Source organism: Lithobates pipiens, unplaced genomic scaffold (assembly GCF_037356315.1).
Source record: "Lithobates pipiens isolate NorthernLeopardFrog02 unplaced genomic scaffold, aLitPip1_a1.2 Scaffold_19, whole genome shotgun sequence".
NCBI classification, from domain to species: Eukaryota; Metazoa; Chordata; class Amphibia; order Anura; family Ranidae; genus Lithobates; species Lithobates pipiens.
The window spans coordinates 288841898-288859452 of record NW_027507764.1 but is presented as its reverse complement, the minus strand read 5'-3'; the positions used below and the strand labels follow the sequence as shown (position 1 = coordinate 288859452).

Genomic DNA, 17555 nt, shown 5'->3' with positions numbered 1-17555 from the left:
CCCTTCCCTGTCACCTTTTTTCTCTTGGTGTCAGGAAAACTTGTCAGAAATGACTCATGCTGATAGCAGAGGAATGAAGCAGCGGACAGCGCTCAAGTTTGCCTTTCATACTGAATGCTGAAATGACGTCCGTCCAGAACGCGGTGATGTACAACACTATGACGAGCCGAGAAAATTAAGTTCAATGCTTGCGAGCATACGTCGAATTGTTTCCGAGCATGAGTAGGAATTTTGCACGTCGGAATTGCCACAGATGATCGCATTTTCAGATAGGAACTTTTCCCGACCGAAAAATGGAGAGCATGCTCTCAATCTTTTGCTGGCTGGAATTCCGACAGCAAAAGTCCGATGGAGCATACACACGGTCGTAAGTTCCAATGAAAAAATCTGTCTTTTGCGCGTTGAAATTTCCGATCGTGTGTACGCGGCATTAGGATATAGCTGTGGTTGGGGATTGTGCGGACTGAAAAAAACCGCACACAAAATCTACTCATCAGCACTGAGGTTGCAGGAAGAGCGGAGGAGCGCAGAGTGATTAGACCTCATCATCACATGGATTTAATGCAGACGTGTCTCTGGGTGACAGCTGCAGTCAGGAATGATATGAGAAGAGTGCGCTCTATCCGCAGATGATGATGATCGCCTATCTAAATAAAACATATGATTCTCCCTCTACGTCTCCAGATCCCCGGGGCTGTCAGCTGCCATAGAACTAAAGCCCTTCTGCCCAATCAGCACTCAGAGCGCCACGCCCACATGGGCGGAACTGTACGGCAGGCCCTGCGACGAGACTCGAGTCCCCGCCCCTATCCGGTGACAGAGTGTGATGTCACAAAGTGTGTGGGCGTGTCCAGTGCCTCCAGAAGTGCGGATGAGAAGGGTAGCACGAGGGAGAGGATGCGGTCGTTGCTTATTGTGTGTGTGGCGGCTGTGATGTGCCGGCCGGGTACGGGGACCGAAGCCGCCATTACCGTCACGTTACCTCCGAAGGGCGGAGAGACGGCGAGCCCGGGCCAGGTGTCCGCCTCTAGCCCGATGTCTCCCGCGGTGGACTCGGTGCTGGCGCTCAGGGCACAGCGTCATAACCTGCTTCTCCTGTTCCAGAGATATGGAGAGAATAACCAGAGCCTCACAGTGTCCGGCTTCCTGCAACTACTCCGCAGTCTGGGGGAGGAGAGGAAGAAGAGCATCGCTATCCACAATCATCATCATCAGGATCCGCATCATCATCACCACCACCACCACCACCATCATCATCACCACCGTCATCATCATCATCCTCCTCCTCCCAGCCCCAGTCCATGTGAGCAGAGGAGGGAGAAGAGACATGTCACCTCTGGGGAGACCCCAGCACACAGAAACCTCACCCTGGGACCTGAAGTGGAGGTGATCACCCTACTCTTCCATGTATAATTCCATTGTAGTAATATCTCACCAGATGGCCCATCATGATCTTCCACATCTCACACTGCCTACCGACCACAGGTGACCACTCACCAGACACTGCCGCCATTCATAGGCTTTTTTTCAATGAAGGCCTTCTCTAATTGGACAAGGTGGAGATTATGACATCCTCAGCTCCTCCTCTCTGCCTTGTCAAATCAGAGAACACTTTGGGTTCATTGAAAAAAAATAAACACAAAGCCTTCCATCAGGCTCCATTCAGCACACCTCCAAAGTCACACAATTTCCAGTGTGACTTTGGAGCGACTTTTGGTGCCATTTTTGATCTGGCTTTACATTCTGTTGATCAAAGTCGCACCAAAGTAGCGCAGGCATCTTTTCAACTTTGCTGTGACTTTAAAGGAGAAGTATAACCAACACTTGTTTGGCTGTACCTCTGTGGATCACAGAAGTGCAATTTGTTTTGCAGTCCTGTGACCCGTTTTCAGCAGGCAGCGGGCTGAAGTCTACTTCTCTGCTGATGTCGCTGAAGTCGGTCCAGGCTCCACGTCATCACGACAATGGAAGTTGGGACCTGCCAGATCCGAGCCGCTGAGAGTCTGAGCCGGTCACTCCCTCCCCCTCCACAGCCAGGCGCTCCAATGAGCGAGGAGGGGCCAGAGCGGAGAGCTGCTTAGTGACAGTCTAGGGTTGCCACCTCATCCCTTTAAACCCTAACACACATGAATTACACAGGTTCTGAGTCTAATTTAATGCAGATAAGGCAACAAGTGAGTTTAATTAACCACTTACCTACAGGGCACTTACACCCCCTTTCTGCCCAGGCTATTTTTCAGCTTTCAGCACTGTCGCACTTTGAATGACAATTGCGCAGTCATGCTACACTGTACCCAAATTTTTAACAAAAAAAAAGCACTGATAGGCTGTACTGGTGGGCACTGATGAGGCACTAATATGCTGCACTGATAGGTAGCACTGGTGGGCATTGATGGACAGCAGTAATAGGCAGCACTGATAGCGAGCACTGACTGGCATCACTGATGGACACTGCTCGCAATGGGCACTAATTGCTGGCACTGATTGGTTACATGGTGGCCCTATATTGTAATCAGGGCACTGATGATCAGTGCCCTGATTACATGTTTTGTTGTTCCCTGCGAGGAGATGCTCTCCTCCCCACACTGTCAGTGTCCCTGTCAGTGTGAGTCGAGGAGCACTGAGAACTGGCATCTCAGTGTTTACATGTGACCGGCTGTGATTGGACACAGCTGATCACATGGTTAAAGAGCCGCAGACACGACTCTACAGAGATCGGGGTCGCGCCATGTCCTAGCAACACAGCACAGACACTCAAGAGCAGCTGTTCTGGGAAGGTGTCATATGACGGTGCCCCAAAACGAGAGTCACACCGTCCCATCGTCATTTGATGGTGGGCAGTAGATAATTACCAACTTGGCCACAAAACCTGTGTAATTAATATGTGTTTGGTTTTAAAGGGATGAGGTGGCAACCCTACTGCTCAGGGAGCTGTCAGAACTAAATGATCGGTGATGTTCGATTGCTTGGCTCTCAGTGCAGAGGCATTGGGGGACAGATGCAACATCAGACCGATGCTGCATCCACGTATTAATAAAAAAAAAAAAAAAAAAACCCAAACCCATGCTTCTTTTTTAGGTCATACTGATTTGAACAGGTGCCATTGAAAAAAATGGGTGCGATTTGTCACACGACTTGATGTCCAAAGTCGCATGACAAATTTCACAAGTGTGAATGGAGCCTGAATGGTGGCAGCGCCTTGGTAAGGGACCACCTCTGCATAGTAGGGCAGCTGCTCAGTATAGGAGCAGGAAGATGGTGATCCCTGCAGTGACTGTCAGCTTCCTCAGTGGCCCCTCAGTTATAAAAATGGAATACTTGCATTGTATCTTGCTGGACCAATGAAACTATGAAGTACAGATCATAACTGGAGTTCATATTTAATTAGCCACAAGATTGGTAGAAAACTTTTTTGCCATCTCATTGGGGAGATTTCCATTCACTTCCTGTCCCATAGCCAAGACAGGCAGTGGAAGGAAATCCTTTCAAGGGAGGGAATACCTGGTTGGAACTAGGAACTAGTATCCCCTTTAGAAGATTTCACCTCTATTCCTGTTCTGGTGACAACATTTTTGGCTTTCCTTTCACCACAGCTCAATCACATGCTTTATACTGCTCCCATGTGAATGAGCTTGTACAGTTACATTTACAGGACAAGCTTTTAGGGTATACCTCCCCCCCCCCCCTTTTTTTATTTTTTAGATCTTAAAAGAAGGGGATATATCCCCAAAGCTTTTCCTGGAAATCCTTAAAAACGCTCGTTAGAGCTTTCTTTCCAGCAAGTCTGGATCAAATTTTAGGGGTTTTTGAACGAAATTGGTTAAAGAGGAAGTAAAGCACACCCTGTAAGGCAAAGGCATAATGAGCTAGTATGCATAGCATACTAGCTCATTATGAATAACTTACCTGAGAATGAAGCCCTCAAAGCGGTCCTCTGTCTTCCTCTTTGCCGCTGCCATGAATCCCGGAGCGACTTCCGGGTCTCGCGGCGCCGGAGCCGCGATTACGTCACTCCCGCGGGATCTGCGGCCTGCCCCAGTGCGCCTGCACGCCGCTGTCTACGGCGCATGCGCCGTAGACAACGGTGGCAATCTTCGGGTAAATATCTCCTAAACCGTATAGGTTTAGGAGATATTTCTTGGACCTACAGGTAAGCCTTAATCTAGGCTTACCTGTAGGTCAAAGTTGGTTGTAAGGGTTTACAACCACTTTAACTCAAGCTATTTTCATCCAGACCTGCCGTTTGAATGAAATCCAATATTAAAATATGGGATTGATTTACTAAAACTTGAGTGCAAAATCTGGTGCAACTATGCATAGAAACCAATCCGCTTTGAGGTTTTATTGTGAACAAGCTGAAGTTAGAAACTGATTGGCTACCAAGCACAGCTGCACCAGATTTTGCACACCAGTTTTTGTAAATCGATCCCTATGTGTATTTTCCTGAAAGAAAGCAAGATTTGTCCCTGGTTCACACTGATGCAATGTGGGAAACGTACAAGATTAGCTGCGTTTCCCCACATCGCACTGCTTGGCAATTGCACTGCGCATTCAAAGTTCTTATGAGGCACTGAGAGAGCCTACATTTTTATAGATACAAAAAAATGTAGTTAACGTATGTGTAGGCTAGGAGGTCTGAGGCAATACCTGAACCTGGGGTTCTGGGAGGCTCACCCAGCACCCCTAAGGGGAGCATACTGTGCCTGGAAAACCATCCCCGAGAACCCGGAGTGAGGCTGTTACCAAAGGTAGACTATGAGTATTAGTTATAGTATAATGAAATGGGTGCTTAGCCTCTATGCCCCGAGGAGAGGGCCCTTTGAACCAAGGACCTGGAGGTACTTAGTCTTATACAGTCATATAAATTGTGGTATGGGGCCACAGTGCATAAGAGAAGGATGGGGACAGAGAAAATAAAGGAAAAGAGGGGTGAGAAGCCAATCAACAGGATATCCGCTGCGTGTGGGGTAGAGAAGCGTGTTCATTATGTTCGTACCCCAGGGGTGAGTGCAGTACCCATATGATGGGCCCAGGTAGATTCAAACTGAACTTTTGAGTCCAGCAATACACTGGTCAACTTCTTGAGACCTAATCCATTACATTTTATGTTTGGCAGCCATAAAGGAGACCCTGGGCTGTTTCCAAGCCTTGGCTATCATAAGCTTGGCGCCCAGTAAGAGTATATGGATCAATTTGCAGTTGGGTTTGTGGGCCCTGGGGATAGTAGTGTTGAGGAGGGCTACATCAGGGGTTCTTGGGACCTGGAAGTCTGTCACTTTTTGGATCGGTTTGAACATCCTTTTCCAGAAGGGCCTAGTTCTGGGACATTCCCACCAGGTGGGGGCCATGGAGCCTACAATATTACATCCTCTGAAGCGGTGAGGGTTTGCAGAGGGATACATGTGGGCAAGTTTAGCAGGGGTATAAGGTACCATCTAGTCATAACTTTGAGGTTAGCTTCAATTAATATTCCTTATTCCTTTTATAGGCTCTAGAAAAGCATGTCTGACATTTTTCCAGGTCCCAATGCAACTGGAGATCATGTTCCCAAGCGGTCATGAATGGGGCTTTGCAAGCCTGCTCAGCTAGTGACTGGTAGATAACAGAGATTCCACCCCTCTGTTCCATGGCCTGTCCGCCCCAGAGTTCATAAGGTGTAAATCTGGGAGGGTCAGGTTTCCCTTTACAGATTTTGTGGAGAAAGTGTTGTATCTGGTGAAGCCTAAAGTGTTCCGAGGTTGGGATCTCTAGCTGCCACACACAGAATTTCAAGGTCATTGGTCCAGAGGCAGTGAAAAAGTGTTCTATTCGATAAAGCCCTTTGTCCAACCACCATTTAAAGGATTTAATATCTGGGTTGTTGAAAATGTGGGCCAGGGGCCTGTAATCGGAGTTCAGGGACGTCTCGGTTTTCGGTCTGTCCCATAGGGTCAGGGATTGTGATAGCATAGGTAAGAGCATGGGGGGGGGGGGGGTCGCTCCCTGGGGGTGATCCATAGTAAGAAGTGCCTCCAACTTTAAAATACCATAATAGTCTTGGTAGAAAAGGGTATTTCGAGGTAACCAATGTCCTGCCCCCCCTTTTTTTTTTTTAAAGGATTGTAAGTGGTCTTTCCTTATGTTAATTGTTCTAAATAAGTATAGCAATCGGGGAAGGAGGGTCATTTTAATGGCGTGAATCTTGCCTAGCCAGGATAATCCCCCCCCCCCCCCCCAAGCCCAACTTTTCAGGTCAGCCTCAAGCTTCTGGTATGTGGGAGGATAGTTTGACAAGTAAAGATGTTCTATTTTAGCAGTGAGATTGATCCCCAAGTATTCTATGGAGGCATTATGCCAGGAATATGCAATTAGCAGACCTCCAGCTGTTGCAAAACTACAAATCCCATCATGCCTCTGGGTCTGGGTGTGATGCTTGTGGCTGTCAGAGTCTTGCTATGCCTCATGGGAATTGTAGTTCTACAACAGCTGGAGGTCCGCTAATTGCATATCCCTGCGTTATGCCATCAAAACTCAGTCGCTCTGCAGCGTCACTACTATGTCTGATTTTAGAGAGATGTTGAGGGCATGGGATTTAACGTAATTTACCCTGAGGCCTGACGCCACTGTGAAATTAGTTTGCAGAGGTTGGGGAGAGTTGTAATGGGGAGGTTATAAATAGTAGCAGGTCATCTGCAAAGAAATTGCATTTGTTTGGTTTGGGCTCCACAGGTAACGCCTTGGATGTTGGGGTTGGAGCATATGGCTATTGCCAGTGTCTGAATAGCGATGGCGAAGATCAAGGGGGAGATGGGGCACCCCTATCTGGTGCCCCTAGCAATGCTAAACGGTGTAGAGTAGTACTCCTTGAAGGCGAATCCTAGCTTTGTGGTGGAATAGAGGAACCGTAGAATTCCCAAGAAGCGTTGACTGAACACCCATTTTTCCATGAGTGCAAAAATGTAGGGCCACTCGACAGAGTTGAAAGCCTTGTGTAAGTCTAGGGAGAGGAGCATCCCTTCCTGCTTGGGGGTCCCCGTCCCATCCTGATTGTAGAAGGGAGACCACATCAATGGCCCCCTTGATTTGGTCTGGCCCCTGTCTGCCCAGGATGAACCCAACCTGGTTTTTATGGATGTATTTACTAAGAAAAGAACGCAAGGAGATTTGCTAGTATTTTCGTCAGTATCTTAAGGTCATTATTTATTAGGGAAATTAGTCTATAGTTCTGTACTTCCTCCGGGTTCCTTTTCAGTTTGGGGATTACCATTATGTAGGCGATGTTGAGTTGAGGATCTAGAGGAGATCCTTGGGCTTTTGTATTGAAAAATCTCTCCATGTGAGGTGCGAACGTGTCTGTGAAAGCCTTGTATAATGGGACAGATAGTCTGTCAGGCCCCGGAGCTGACCCCGGTCTGAGGTTCTTGATGACCTCTTTTTATCTCCTCAACTGAGAAGCCAGCCTCCATAATATCTGTATGTTCAATGGTTAGGGATGGTATCGGAAGGTCCTGGAGGAAGCTGGAAACCAAGAGGCCCTTATCTGTGGGGGTCGTGCTGTAGAGTTTAGTGTAAAATGCCTGGAAGGCTTTGAGAATCTAATTGGGGTTGGCTGATGGCCTGCCGATATACCGGTCGATCTCTAGTCACTTTACGGGTTGACTGGATAAGGCTGGGGGACATGAAGATGTGGTCTATTCTGGCATAGTTTTGGTGGGAGGAGTAGTGTGTGTGTGTGTGTGTGTGTGATCCCTTTTCAATGGATTAAATACCCTTCAAATGTCGACCAGCCCATGGGCGTAGAGGGATCTGGCTATGTTCAGGCTCACTTTGGGGGGGGGGGGGGGATTTTGACTTGTCAAGCCCCTGGTCAAAGGCTACATTTGAGTCCCCTCCAAAGATGACCTTTCCCTCTACCATGGGGAGTGGAGTTTTGAAGAGAGCTTGGAAGAATTTAGTTTGGCCTTTATTGGGGGCATAGTAAGAGATTATAGAATCTATGATGCCTTCGATTTCTTGACCAGGATATACCCGCCCTCTGGATCCCTGATGTCTGAGATGTGGGTAAACGTTCTGTTTTTTGAGAAAAGGATGGCTACCCCCTTCATCTTGTTTTCTGCATTCCCTTGATAAAATGTCGGGTAGTGGGGTTGGAGGAATTTGGGGCTGCATTGAATCGGAAAATGTGTCTCTTTAAACAAAACTTTTATCTATTTTCAGGGAGCGGTAGTTGTCAAGTGCTATTCTCCGCTTCCTGGGGGAATTCAGCCCCTGAGCGTTGTGTGTAGCAACCCTGAGATCCATCCCAGTTGGGATCAGATAAGTCATTGGGATAGAGGGGCGAAAAGCTACTGAAGCGACAGTCATTTACCCTTTGACTTTTTCTTCTGAGAGGGCCAGGGAAGTGCGTGGGGCCAGTCACATTCCAAGTCTGGAGTTCGGAGCAGTAGAGATCCTGCCGATTGGCTTGAGAAAGAGAGAAAATGTTAGGAAGGGGGAAATAAAATGGAACAAACGAGACATATAAATCAGTGTCTTCCAAGAAGACCTTTGGCGTCTGGCCAGAAACTCCTGTCAGCTGTTGACCAGTAAGCATCGATTACCTCTAATAGAGGGCATACGACTCATTCCACAGAAGGAAAAAATCCGCTTCTATGGGATGGGTGGTGGCGCAAGGGTGTCACCCCTGACCCTTGCATCTATGTGAACCTTAAAGTCAAACTTTCACAGCTTTAATTAACAACTAGAATGGACAATAGAAATGGTAAAACGAAACTAAAGACCAAAAATTGGAGGAGCCATTTGGAGGGCTTGCCACAGAGGCCTCCTCCCGGCTCCTCTCTCCGCCAACACTGGAGGAGGAGAGAACCTTGTGGAATAGTGGGGATAGTTCTCGGTTTGAGGTCCCCGGTGTCAACCCCCCCCCCCCCCGAGGGAGTCTGGACCAGGGTGGACTGCAGTCTCCAGGTTCGTCTGGAATAGTTCAAGAGGGACAGTGGGAGTCCTTCAAGGGGGCTGAGTCGGCCAGTGTTGATGCCACAAACAAACAAAAAAGGGGGGGGGGGAACCTAGGTCAAAAGGGCCTCTAGGGAATGATATACCGTCCTTTGAAGAACATCTCCTTCATGAACTGTAGGTGGCTATGTAGCAGGAACCTTAGAAAAACATAGAACATAAAAGGGATAACTTTCGGGAGAAAACGTGTAGGAGTCAACCATCTGGTCTTATCGGGAAGAAGCTCCAACAAAAAAAGGGGATTGTGGTCCCAGCATGGGGTGCCCTAGTGAGGGCGAAATGCGGAGAGGCTTTAAAAACGGTCTTTTATGGGGGTCTGCCATCCTTGGATTTCTTGGTCTTCCCTGTGTTCCATAGGGGGGAGACTGGGCTCTCTGGAGAGGGTCGTTTGGTGGATCCTGCCGATGCTGTGGAGAAATCCATGGGTGCTTCTTGGGAAATCAGCTTGCGGTATAGTAAGTTTCTCACCTTCTGGTAGGCTGGAGGAGGAGTTACCCTGGACAGTGAATTTCACTCCAAAGGGGAAGGCCCAGTGGTACTTGATGTCCTGTTGTGAAAGGACTGTGAGGAGTGGTTTGAGGGCACGCCATTTTTGGATGGTTGTGGGGGATAGTTCAGCAAAAAATTGTATCTGGTGCCCCCCGACAAGTAACTTGAGGTGGGATTGTCGCATAACTTCCTCCTTTGTGTTATAGAAGTGTGATTTCATGATAGGATGGCTCCCTAAGGGATGTTTTCCTGGGGCCCTATGGGCCCTGTCCAGCTCTAGGTGGTACTGGTTCCTTGATGAGGTCTTGTACCGTGGGGGTTACATAGTAAGGTTGAATAGACACCAGTCCATCCAGTTCAACCTGAGCGAGTGTCTACAATTGCCCCTATCCCTGTACATTGCACACTCACATCAGTCCCTACCCTCAAGGAGCCCACAATCCCATTAATATACTAGGGCCAATTTTTGACAGAAGCCAATTTAACCTACCTGCATGTCTTTGGAGTGTGGGAGGAAACCAGAGTACCCAGAGGAAACCCGCACAGGGAGAGCATGCAAACTCCAGGCAGGTAGTGTCATGGTTGGGATTCGAACCAGCGAACCTTTTTACTGCTAGGTGTGAGTGCTAACCACTACACCACAGGGTTATATCCTTGATAGTCTCAGGAGGGCCTCAGATCCGTATGTTATATCTCCTGGATCTATTTTCGAGGTTATCGATCCTGGAAAGGGCAGTGTCTAGCAAGTCCTGTAGAACCTGGATATGGGCTGCATTTTGATTACTGCGTGAGACAGTAATGTCCAGTTTACTTTCAATGGCTTCCATTCTGGATCCCAGACTAGCGAAATCAGATTTAATGTCTCTGGTAATTTGGGCAGCTGTGTTGGCCAGTCCCCGCTCCAAAAGGGCAGACAATTTTAGGAATAAGTCCCACTACAGCATGGACGGGTCTGGCAGGTTGGTAGGAGGGGGGTCCATGGAGGAATGGTGGAGCAGGCCTGACTGGTTACATGGTGTATTCCTCCAGGGTGTGGCCCAGCAAGGACTCTGTGGAGGCTGGAGAAGGAGCCTGGGGGTGTTGTGGGGTACCCTGGGCCAGGTGAGTATGTAAGTGTTGCTGGGGCTATTACTTCCCTCAGATCTTGTGGCCTCTCCCTCGTAGGCCATATGTTGCTGGTTTGAGGTGATGGCCCGGCCGGACATTCAGGGGGACTACTGGGGGTGTCCTGGCAGTGGATTGGGTGAGGCTGTCCAGTCAGCGGAGGACTACGGACGCTGTGTCTATCGTGGGCAAGGGGTGATGTGGAGCTCCCGGCTTACATCGCCATCACGGAGCTCCCGCGCATGTGCACTCTAAAAGTCTTGTTTGTGTTGTGTGTTTTTTTTTTTTTTTTTGTTTTTGTTTTTGTTTTTGTGTTTTTTATCTAAAAATAACAAACATGTTATACTTACCTGCTCTATGTAGTGGTTTTGCACAGAGCACCCCAGATCTTCCTCTTCTCAGGTCCCTCGCTAACGGTCCTGGCCCATTCCTCCTGCCCCCACAGCAAGCAACTTGCTATAGGGGCACCCAAGGCCATTCCGCTGCTATGTGTGTCCATTCAGACATGGAGCCATGACTTGGCCCAGCCCCCCCTCTCTCCTCATTGGCTCACTGCAACATCACTGGATCGAGATGGGGCTCAGGTAAGTATTAGTGGGGATGAGGGGGGCTGCTGCACACAGGTTTTTTTATCTTCATGCATAGAATGCATTAGGATAAAAAAAACCTTCTGCCCTTAGAACCACTTTAAGGCTGGGTTCACACTGGAGTGATGCGGGAACGCCGCAAATCCGCAGCGTTTTCCCGCATCGCATGCCTCCCGCCGGCAGTTCACACTGCCCTATGCGGACTGCTGGGAGTGTCAGTGAAATGTTAATGACACCCCCAGATCAGTTCGCATATCGCAGTGCGATCTGCAAACTCGGACAGGAATTGGATTGCATGGTGTGAACATCCATGCGATTCGATTCTGCTGCGGACCAAAAAAAGGATCCCGTGCGAGTTTGCGGCGGGTGCGATGCGAATTCAACCATACTATCTGTATGGCTGAACTCGCATCGCACAGAGAACGGATGTGATTTGCACTGCATCCGGTTCTCGCTGCCGCAGCGGTGTGAACCCAGCCTCAGATTTATTTCCTGTTGGGATTTCGCTACAAAGACACTACATATGTGAAATGAATCTTTGCTCCCTGGAATTGTACCGAAATCTCCTCCTGGGACACCTAGTGCATGCCTGCAGTTGTATTGAGGCATAGATGCTTCTCTAATATGAACATTGCACGTGCTTTCACAATGAATTCTGACGGTGCTGACTACATAAACCTCTCACATCATTTTGGAGGCTTTCTGCTTGTTCAGCTACATTCCCTAGTCACCATGGGGACTTGGCTTCTTGAATTAGTCTGCCTTTGATGTGTGTTCTGTGAAAGTGTGTGTGTGTGTTTTTTTTTATTTTTTTCTCTTAACTTTTTTGCCTCCTTTTTAAAGCAAAGAATATATATGTATAAAATTGATACGTTTTTCCTCACCTTTCCTTTTATATGAATTAGAAATGTTATTTCGGTCCCCAAATTATCTATTTAAATTTACATTGAATGTAATATATATCTTCTATTCTTGTAGTGTTTAAATGCCTCACGTCTGCTGACTTTGCATGGAATGGACATGCAGATGCTTCTTGATGTAGATGAGTTTCGATTCATCTGCCCAGCTATTATTAATCAAATCGACAGAAAGTCCTGCTTAATTAATGCTCCAGAGGAAGTTCCTGAAGAAGCTATGGCTGGAAGCAACCAAGGTGTATATTCTGTGAAAGTAGGTAAGTAGCTGGAGTATATCACAAATATACATAATATTAAAGATTTCTTGTTTCAGGAAGAAAATTGTAAGAAAAAGAGGCCATGGTGAACAGCTTGAGAAGAACTCCTGGAATGGATGCACTTTTACAAACTTGCTGACTTATAAGAGGTTAAGTCCAAAGAGGTATATGCCACCTCTTGGACTTTTCTCTTAAAGACTCCTTTCACGCTGGAGGCATTTTTCAGACGCTTTAGCACCAAAAATAGCACCTGAAAAATACCTCATCTGCAATCCCAGTGTAAAAACCTGAATGCTTTCACACTGTGGCATTGCGCTGGCAGGACTTAAAAAAAAAAAAAAAAAGTCATGCAAGCGGCTTCTTTGAGGCACTTTAGGAGCGGTGGACCCCCTGCCCATTGAAATCTATGAGCAGCGCCGCCGAAGCGACTGCAAAGCACCTCGGCAGCGGCACCTTTTAACCCTTTATTTGCCCCGCTAGCAGGGGTTAAAAAAGCCAGAAAAGTGCATCTAAAACGATAAAGCGGCGCTAAAACTAGTGGCGCTTTACCGCTGATGCCTCTGCGCTTTTCGTGTGAAAGGGCTCTAAAAGAGTTGTAAAGTCAGAAGGTTTTATCTTAATGCATTCTATGCATTAAGATAAGATAAAAATCCTTTTGTGTGTAGCAGCCTCCCCAGCAACCCCTAATATTTGAGCCCCATCTCTATCAAGCGATGTCCATGAGTTCCTCGTCCATCCAGAACTCTCCTCCTGATTTTCTTAGATTCAGCAGTGGCGCTATTGGCTCCCATGGCTGTCAGTCAGTTCTCCAATCAGAGGAGAGAAGGGATGGGGCCAAATGGCAGCTTCCTGTCTGAATGGACAGGCAGAGCTCCAGCTTGGTTCGGGGTCCCCCATAGCAAGCTGCTTGCTGTGGGGGTGCTCGACAGGTGGGAGGGGCCAGGAGCAGCAAAGAGGGACACAAGAAGGCTGCTTGCTGTATGCAAATCCACTGCACATAGAAGGTAAGTATAACATGTTTGTTATTTATAAAAATGAGACTTTACAATCACTTTAATTTACAATTCACGTTTTTGTTGAGCACTGGGGATACAGAGATTGCAACACTCCCGGTGCTCTGACAGCAGATACAGTTCTGCTTCACAGCAGCCGCTCTGCCTGCCCCTCCCCTCTGCTGTCCATTTACAGCATACTTTATATGTTCTGAATGGGTTTACATAAAGCAAAGTGCTCTGTGTCTGTATGGGAAGGGAGGAAGTGAAGGCAAAGTAGCTGCAGGATTTGAGACCTTGAAGGTCCAGTGTTTGAGTGCTGGAAGCATAGTAATAGCTGTACCTCTGGCACTCTGTAAAAGTGTAAATTGTACATAAGAGATAAGTCCATGAGGTGGCATATGCCTCACTGGACTTAAAGCGGGAGTCCGCCGCGTTTTTTTATTTTTTTTTTTTTTTTTTTTTTAAGTCAGCAGCTACAAATACTGCAGCTGCTGACTTTTTTAAAATAGTGACACTTACCTGTCCAGCGCGCCCGCGATGTCGGCACCCGAAGCCGATCTCTAGATCGACACTCGGGTGCTGCCGCCGCCATCTTGGGTATGGGAATCAGGAAATGGAGCCTTTCGGCTTCATTTCCCGGTTCCCTACTGCGCATGCGCGAACCGAGCTGCGCAATGAGGACGGTCCCGCTGCCTCTGGGATCTGTGTGTTTCCCAGCAGGCAGCGGGGCACTTGCGGAAGGGGGCGGGCACTTGCGGAAAGGGGCGTAATGTACGCCCCTTTCCGCAGAGAGCTAGCCCGGAAGTGGGTGCAGTTACCTGGATTATCCAGGTAACTGCACCCCCCTCCCCCCTGAAAGGTGCCAATTGTGGCGCCGGAGGGGGGGAGGAATCCGATGAGCGGAAGGTCCATTTTAGGGTGGACCTCCGCTTTAACTCCCTAAAAGCCAGCCCATGCATAAGCACATACTTTCATGGATTTCTTTAACAGTTAAAAAAAACACTGGTTTATAAACTTTTACCTAAAGTATAACTTGAGCTCTGTAAATGAATGATGGGGCTTGTGTAGGCAGAGCCACATACGGCCATAATGATTTCTAATCTGACAGTTGCCGTGGGGTGAAGAACCCCTGCATGCTGTTAGAAGGGGATGGGGTGTCTTTCTGGCACCATGTTACATCTAATATTGGTGTTCACATGTAACATGGCCTTAAAGGTGGAGTTGGCCTTTAAGCTAAAACCTTTTCTTTCATTTTGGATAACGTAGTAAAGGTTTAAAACCACTGTCAGGTGTGTGTGTGTGTGTGTGTGTGTGTGTGTGTGTGTGTGTGTGTGTTTTTTTTTTTTTGCCGTCTGTTTCCTTATAGGTAGGGTACCTTTTAACTTCCTGTCTTATGGACTCAACAGGAGGTGAAAGGATAACTTTCCAATTTAAGGAAGCCATTGGAAGATTTCCCCTTTTTTCTTGTTCTAGTAACCATTTGAAATTTTGTATTTACATTTACAGTAAATTACAGTTTTTACTTCTGGTGACCAGAACAGTTTGATTAAATATTCCTAGCAGGAAGACAGGCTGCAATAAGAACTTGACAGTTGTTCCAATTCCTTTACCACCTAATAAAAAAAAAAAAAAGTCCTCTGCCACTGACTGCAGCAGATGGTGTTGAAGTTTTCAATGGAAGGCAAATGTGTTGATTACTGCATTCAAATTTCATTGATGCTTCCTCCAGCTCCCTGAGTCTATACAGACATAGACCCGGAGGAAGAGTCTACAGGAGCCTGGCATTGCAATGTCTTGCAGGCTCATTTGCAAAAATAATAAAGTAATTTATTTATTTAGCCTTTTTAACCTCCTTGTTCTTGCCTGCTTCTTACCTTTTTTGACTTGCTCTCCTAGTGCTCCATTCAGTCTTTGAGCCAAAGGAATTACCTGGCTCATTCCGGTGTAGAAGAGTATGTGACTTGCTCCAAGTGAGAGCGCTGGGCCAATCAGCATTGACACATGGGGAAATCTATAGTCTGTGAAAAATTATGACCTCAGTAACTCATAACTTAAACAGTGCTTTCTTTTAAATCCTGGGGACTGAACGCAGTGGTATAGAGGTATAAAGAAGATGCATATAGGCTGCTTAGGGTGTCTACATTAAAGGGCTAGGCACACAGTGGCATAGTGGTCATCACTTCTACCTTGCAGTGCTGAGTTCCCCATTTTGAATTCCCTCCATCTGCATGGAGTTTGCATGTTCTGTGCAGGTTTCCTTCCCAGCTTAATTGGCTCCTGTCCCAATAGACTGTGTGAGATGTGAATGTACAGTATATAAAGCAATGCTGCATACATTTTAGCACTGTATAAATACTTGTAATATGTCGTATAAAATAAAACCAAAATAAGTGAAACAGTTGCTTTACTTTGCATGGGCAAAGCCATGTTCACTTTAAGCTGTACTAGTTGGTATTTTTAATAGTTGAATATGTGATGCTTGTTTCAAAATGAGTGTGTATTTTTGGACCTGCTAATCTTCTTCTTTTTTTTTTTTTTTTTTTTTCTCTCTACAGCATGGGTTGGTGGCTTTATATCAATTACTGTTATAAGTGTGTTGTCATTGCTGGGTATCATTCTGGTTCCTCTGATGAATAAAGTGTTCTTCAAATTTCTGTTAAGTTTCCTGGTGGCGCTGGCAGTGGGCACTTTAAGCGGGGATGCATTTTTACATCTACTTCCACATGTAAGTAATTTTAAACCTTTAGTAAATTGTTTTTTTGTGGCTGAATGACTGTTTACTACGAAAAAAATGCAGTAGCTCTTGGGTATAATTGATGCAGCTTCTTTTGACCATGATTAACCCCTTTATTGTCACCAACATCAGTGCGACCATCAGTGGACCCGAGACCAGCATAGATGGTACTGCCAGGTAGCGGGCATTGACACTTGTATGCAACATGTAAAATATTACTTCTGGTTGTCGCTTTGTCCTGCCAGTATCTGCTCTGGATTTCATTGGAGGACAGATGAGACATAATACCCCTGATGTCTCATAAAGAGAACCTGTCACCCAAAAAAAAACACAAGTTATGATTTTATTTTTATTTTTTTACACTTTAAATTTAAAAAAAATTGAAGTTACACCCAAACACTTAAAATCCCCATCCCCACATGCATGTAAGTACGAATTTATATGCACATGTTTGGGGGGGCCTACACATGAAAACCTCAATTACAGTACAGTGCACAATGGAGTGAGAGCAATTCTAGGTCATTATACATGGTTCACTCGACCTGCAGGGGCTTTTAAGGCATCACCTATGGAAAATATATGGTACTGAAGCGATATTAACGTTTGCCGTCAATCTCACGGGGTACGCAATTTTATAAGCTTGATTTGTCGGGTATCTAACTCGGCACAATCTCATCTTTTAGACCCCTTTCGCACTGGGGTGTTTTTTAGGTGCTTTAGCGATAGAAATAGCCTCTGCAAAGCGCCTGAAACCTGACTCCCATTCATTTCAGTGTGTCTTTTCACACTGGGGTGGTGCGCTTGTGGGACGTTCTGAAAAGTCCTGCAAGCAGCATCTTTGGGGCGGGTTGGGAGCGCTGTATTTAGTGCTCCCAAGATGCCATGCCCATTGGAATGAATGGGCTCTGCTTTCAGAGCACCTTAAGAGCTTTGAAGGCACTGCAAAACTGGACTTTTTTACCCTTCTTTTTACCAAAAATTTCATAATATATTGTGTTTCATGTGCTTTTACTCTAATTTTGCATTTTGTAAACCTTTGCTCTAATATATAGGTACATAAACAGTTTAAACTACTATTCTCTAGGATGTCTGCTTTCAGGAAATATAGAATGGGGGGTTTTACATAATCACCAGGCCTCAAATTATTATTATTTTTTTTTTTTTTAAACAAGTGTCCAAAACAAATGCAAAAATGGCTCTAGCAGCAAAAGGGTTAAACAGAAAATCTTGGCAAGGGGTGAAAGCAATCAAACAATGACATAATGTAAATAGTGCAGCTGTGCTAAAATCCATTCTCTCAGCTTTCACTGATCTGGATTGTTTGTAATCCACCTAAATTGCACTGTCTGTTACATTTCTCAGTAGTATACATTGTATTCTACAGCTATGCCTTTTTATCTTCATTTAAAACATGCAAACAAGTAACAATCATTCATTAAACCACCATAGTTATTTGAAATACAGTGCCATGAAAAACTATT

General features: G+C 46.3%; 1 protein-coding gene across 1 annotated transcript in view; it reads left to right on the top strand.

Annotated features, from left to right (window-relative positions):
* Positions 1–829: 829 nt before the first annotated feature.
* SLC39A6 (solute carrier family 39 member 6) overlaps positions 830–17555 on the top strand; it is an 82517-nt gene continuing 65791 nt past the window's right edge. Inside the window, exons 1-3 of the mRNA XM_077491997.1 lie at positions 830–1386; positions 12150–12345; positions 15896–16065. Of these exons, the coding sequence (XP_077348123.1) occupies positions 898–1386; positions 12150–12345; positions 15896–16065 (855 nt within the window). The 5' untranslated portion in view covers positions 830–897. The remainder of the gene's footprint in view (positions 1387–12149; positions 12346–15895; positions 16066–17555) is intronic.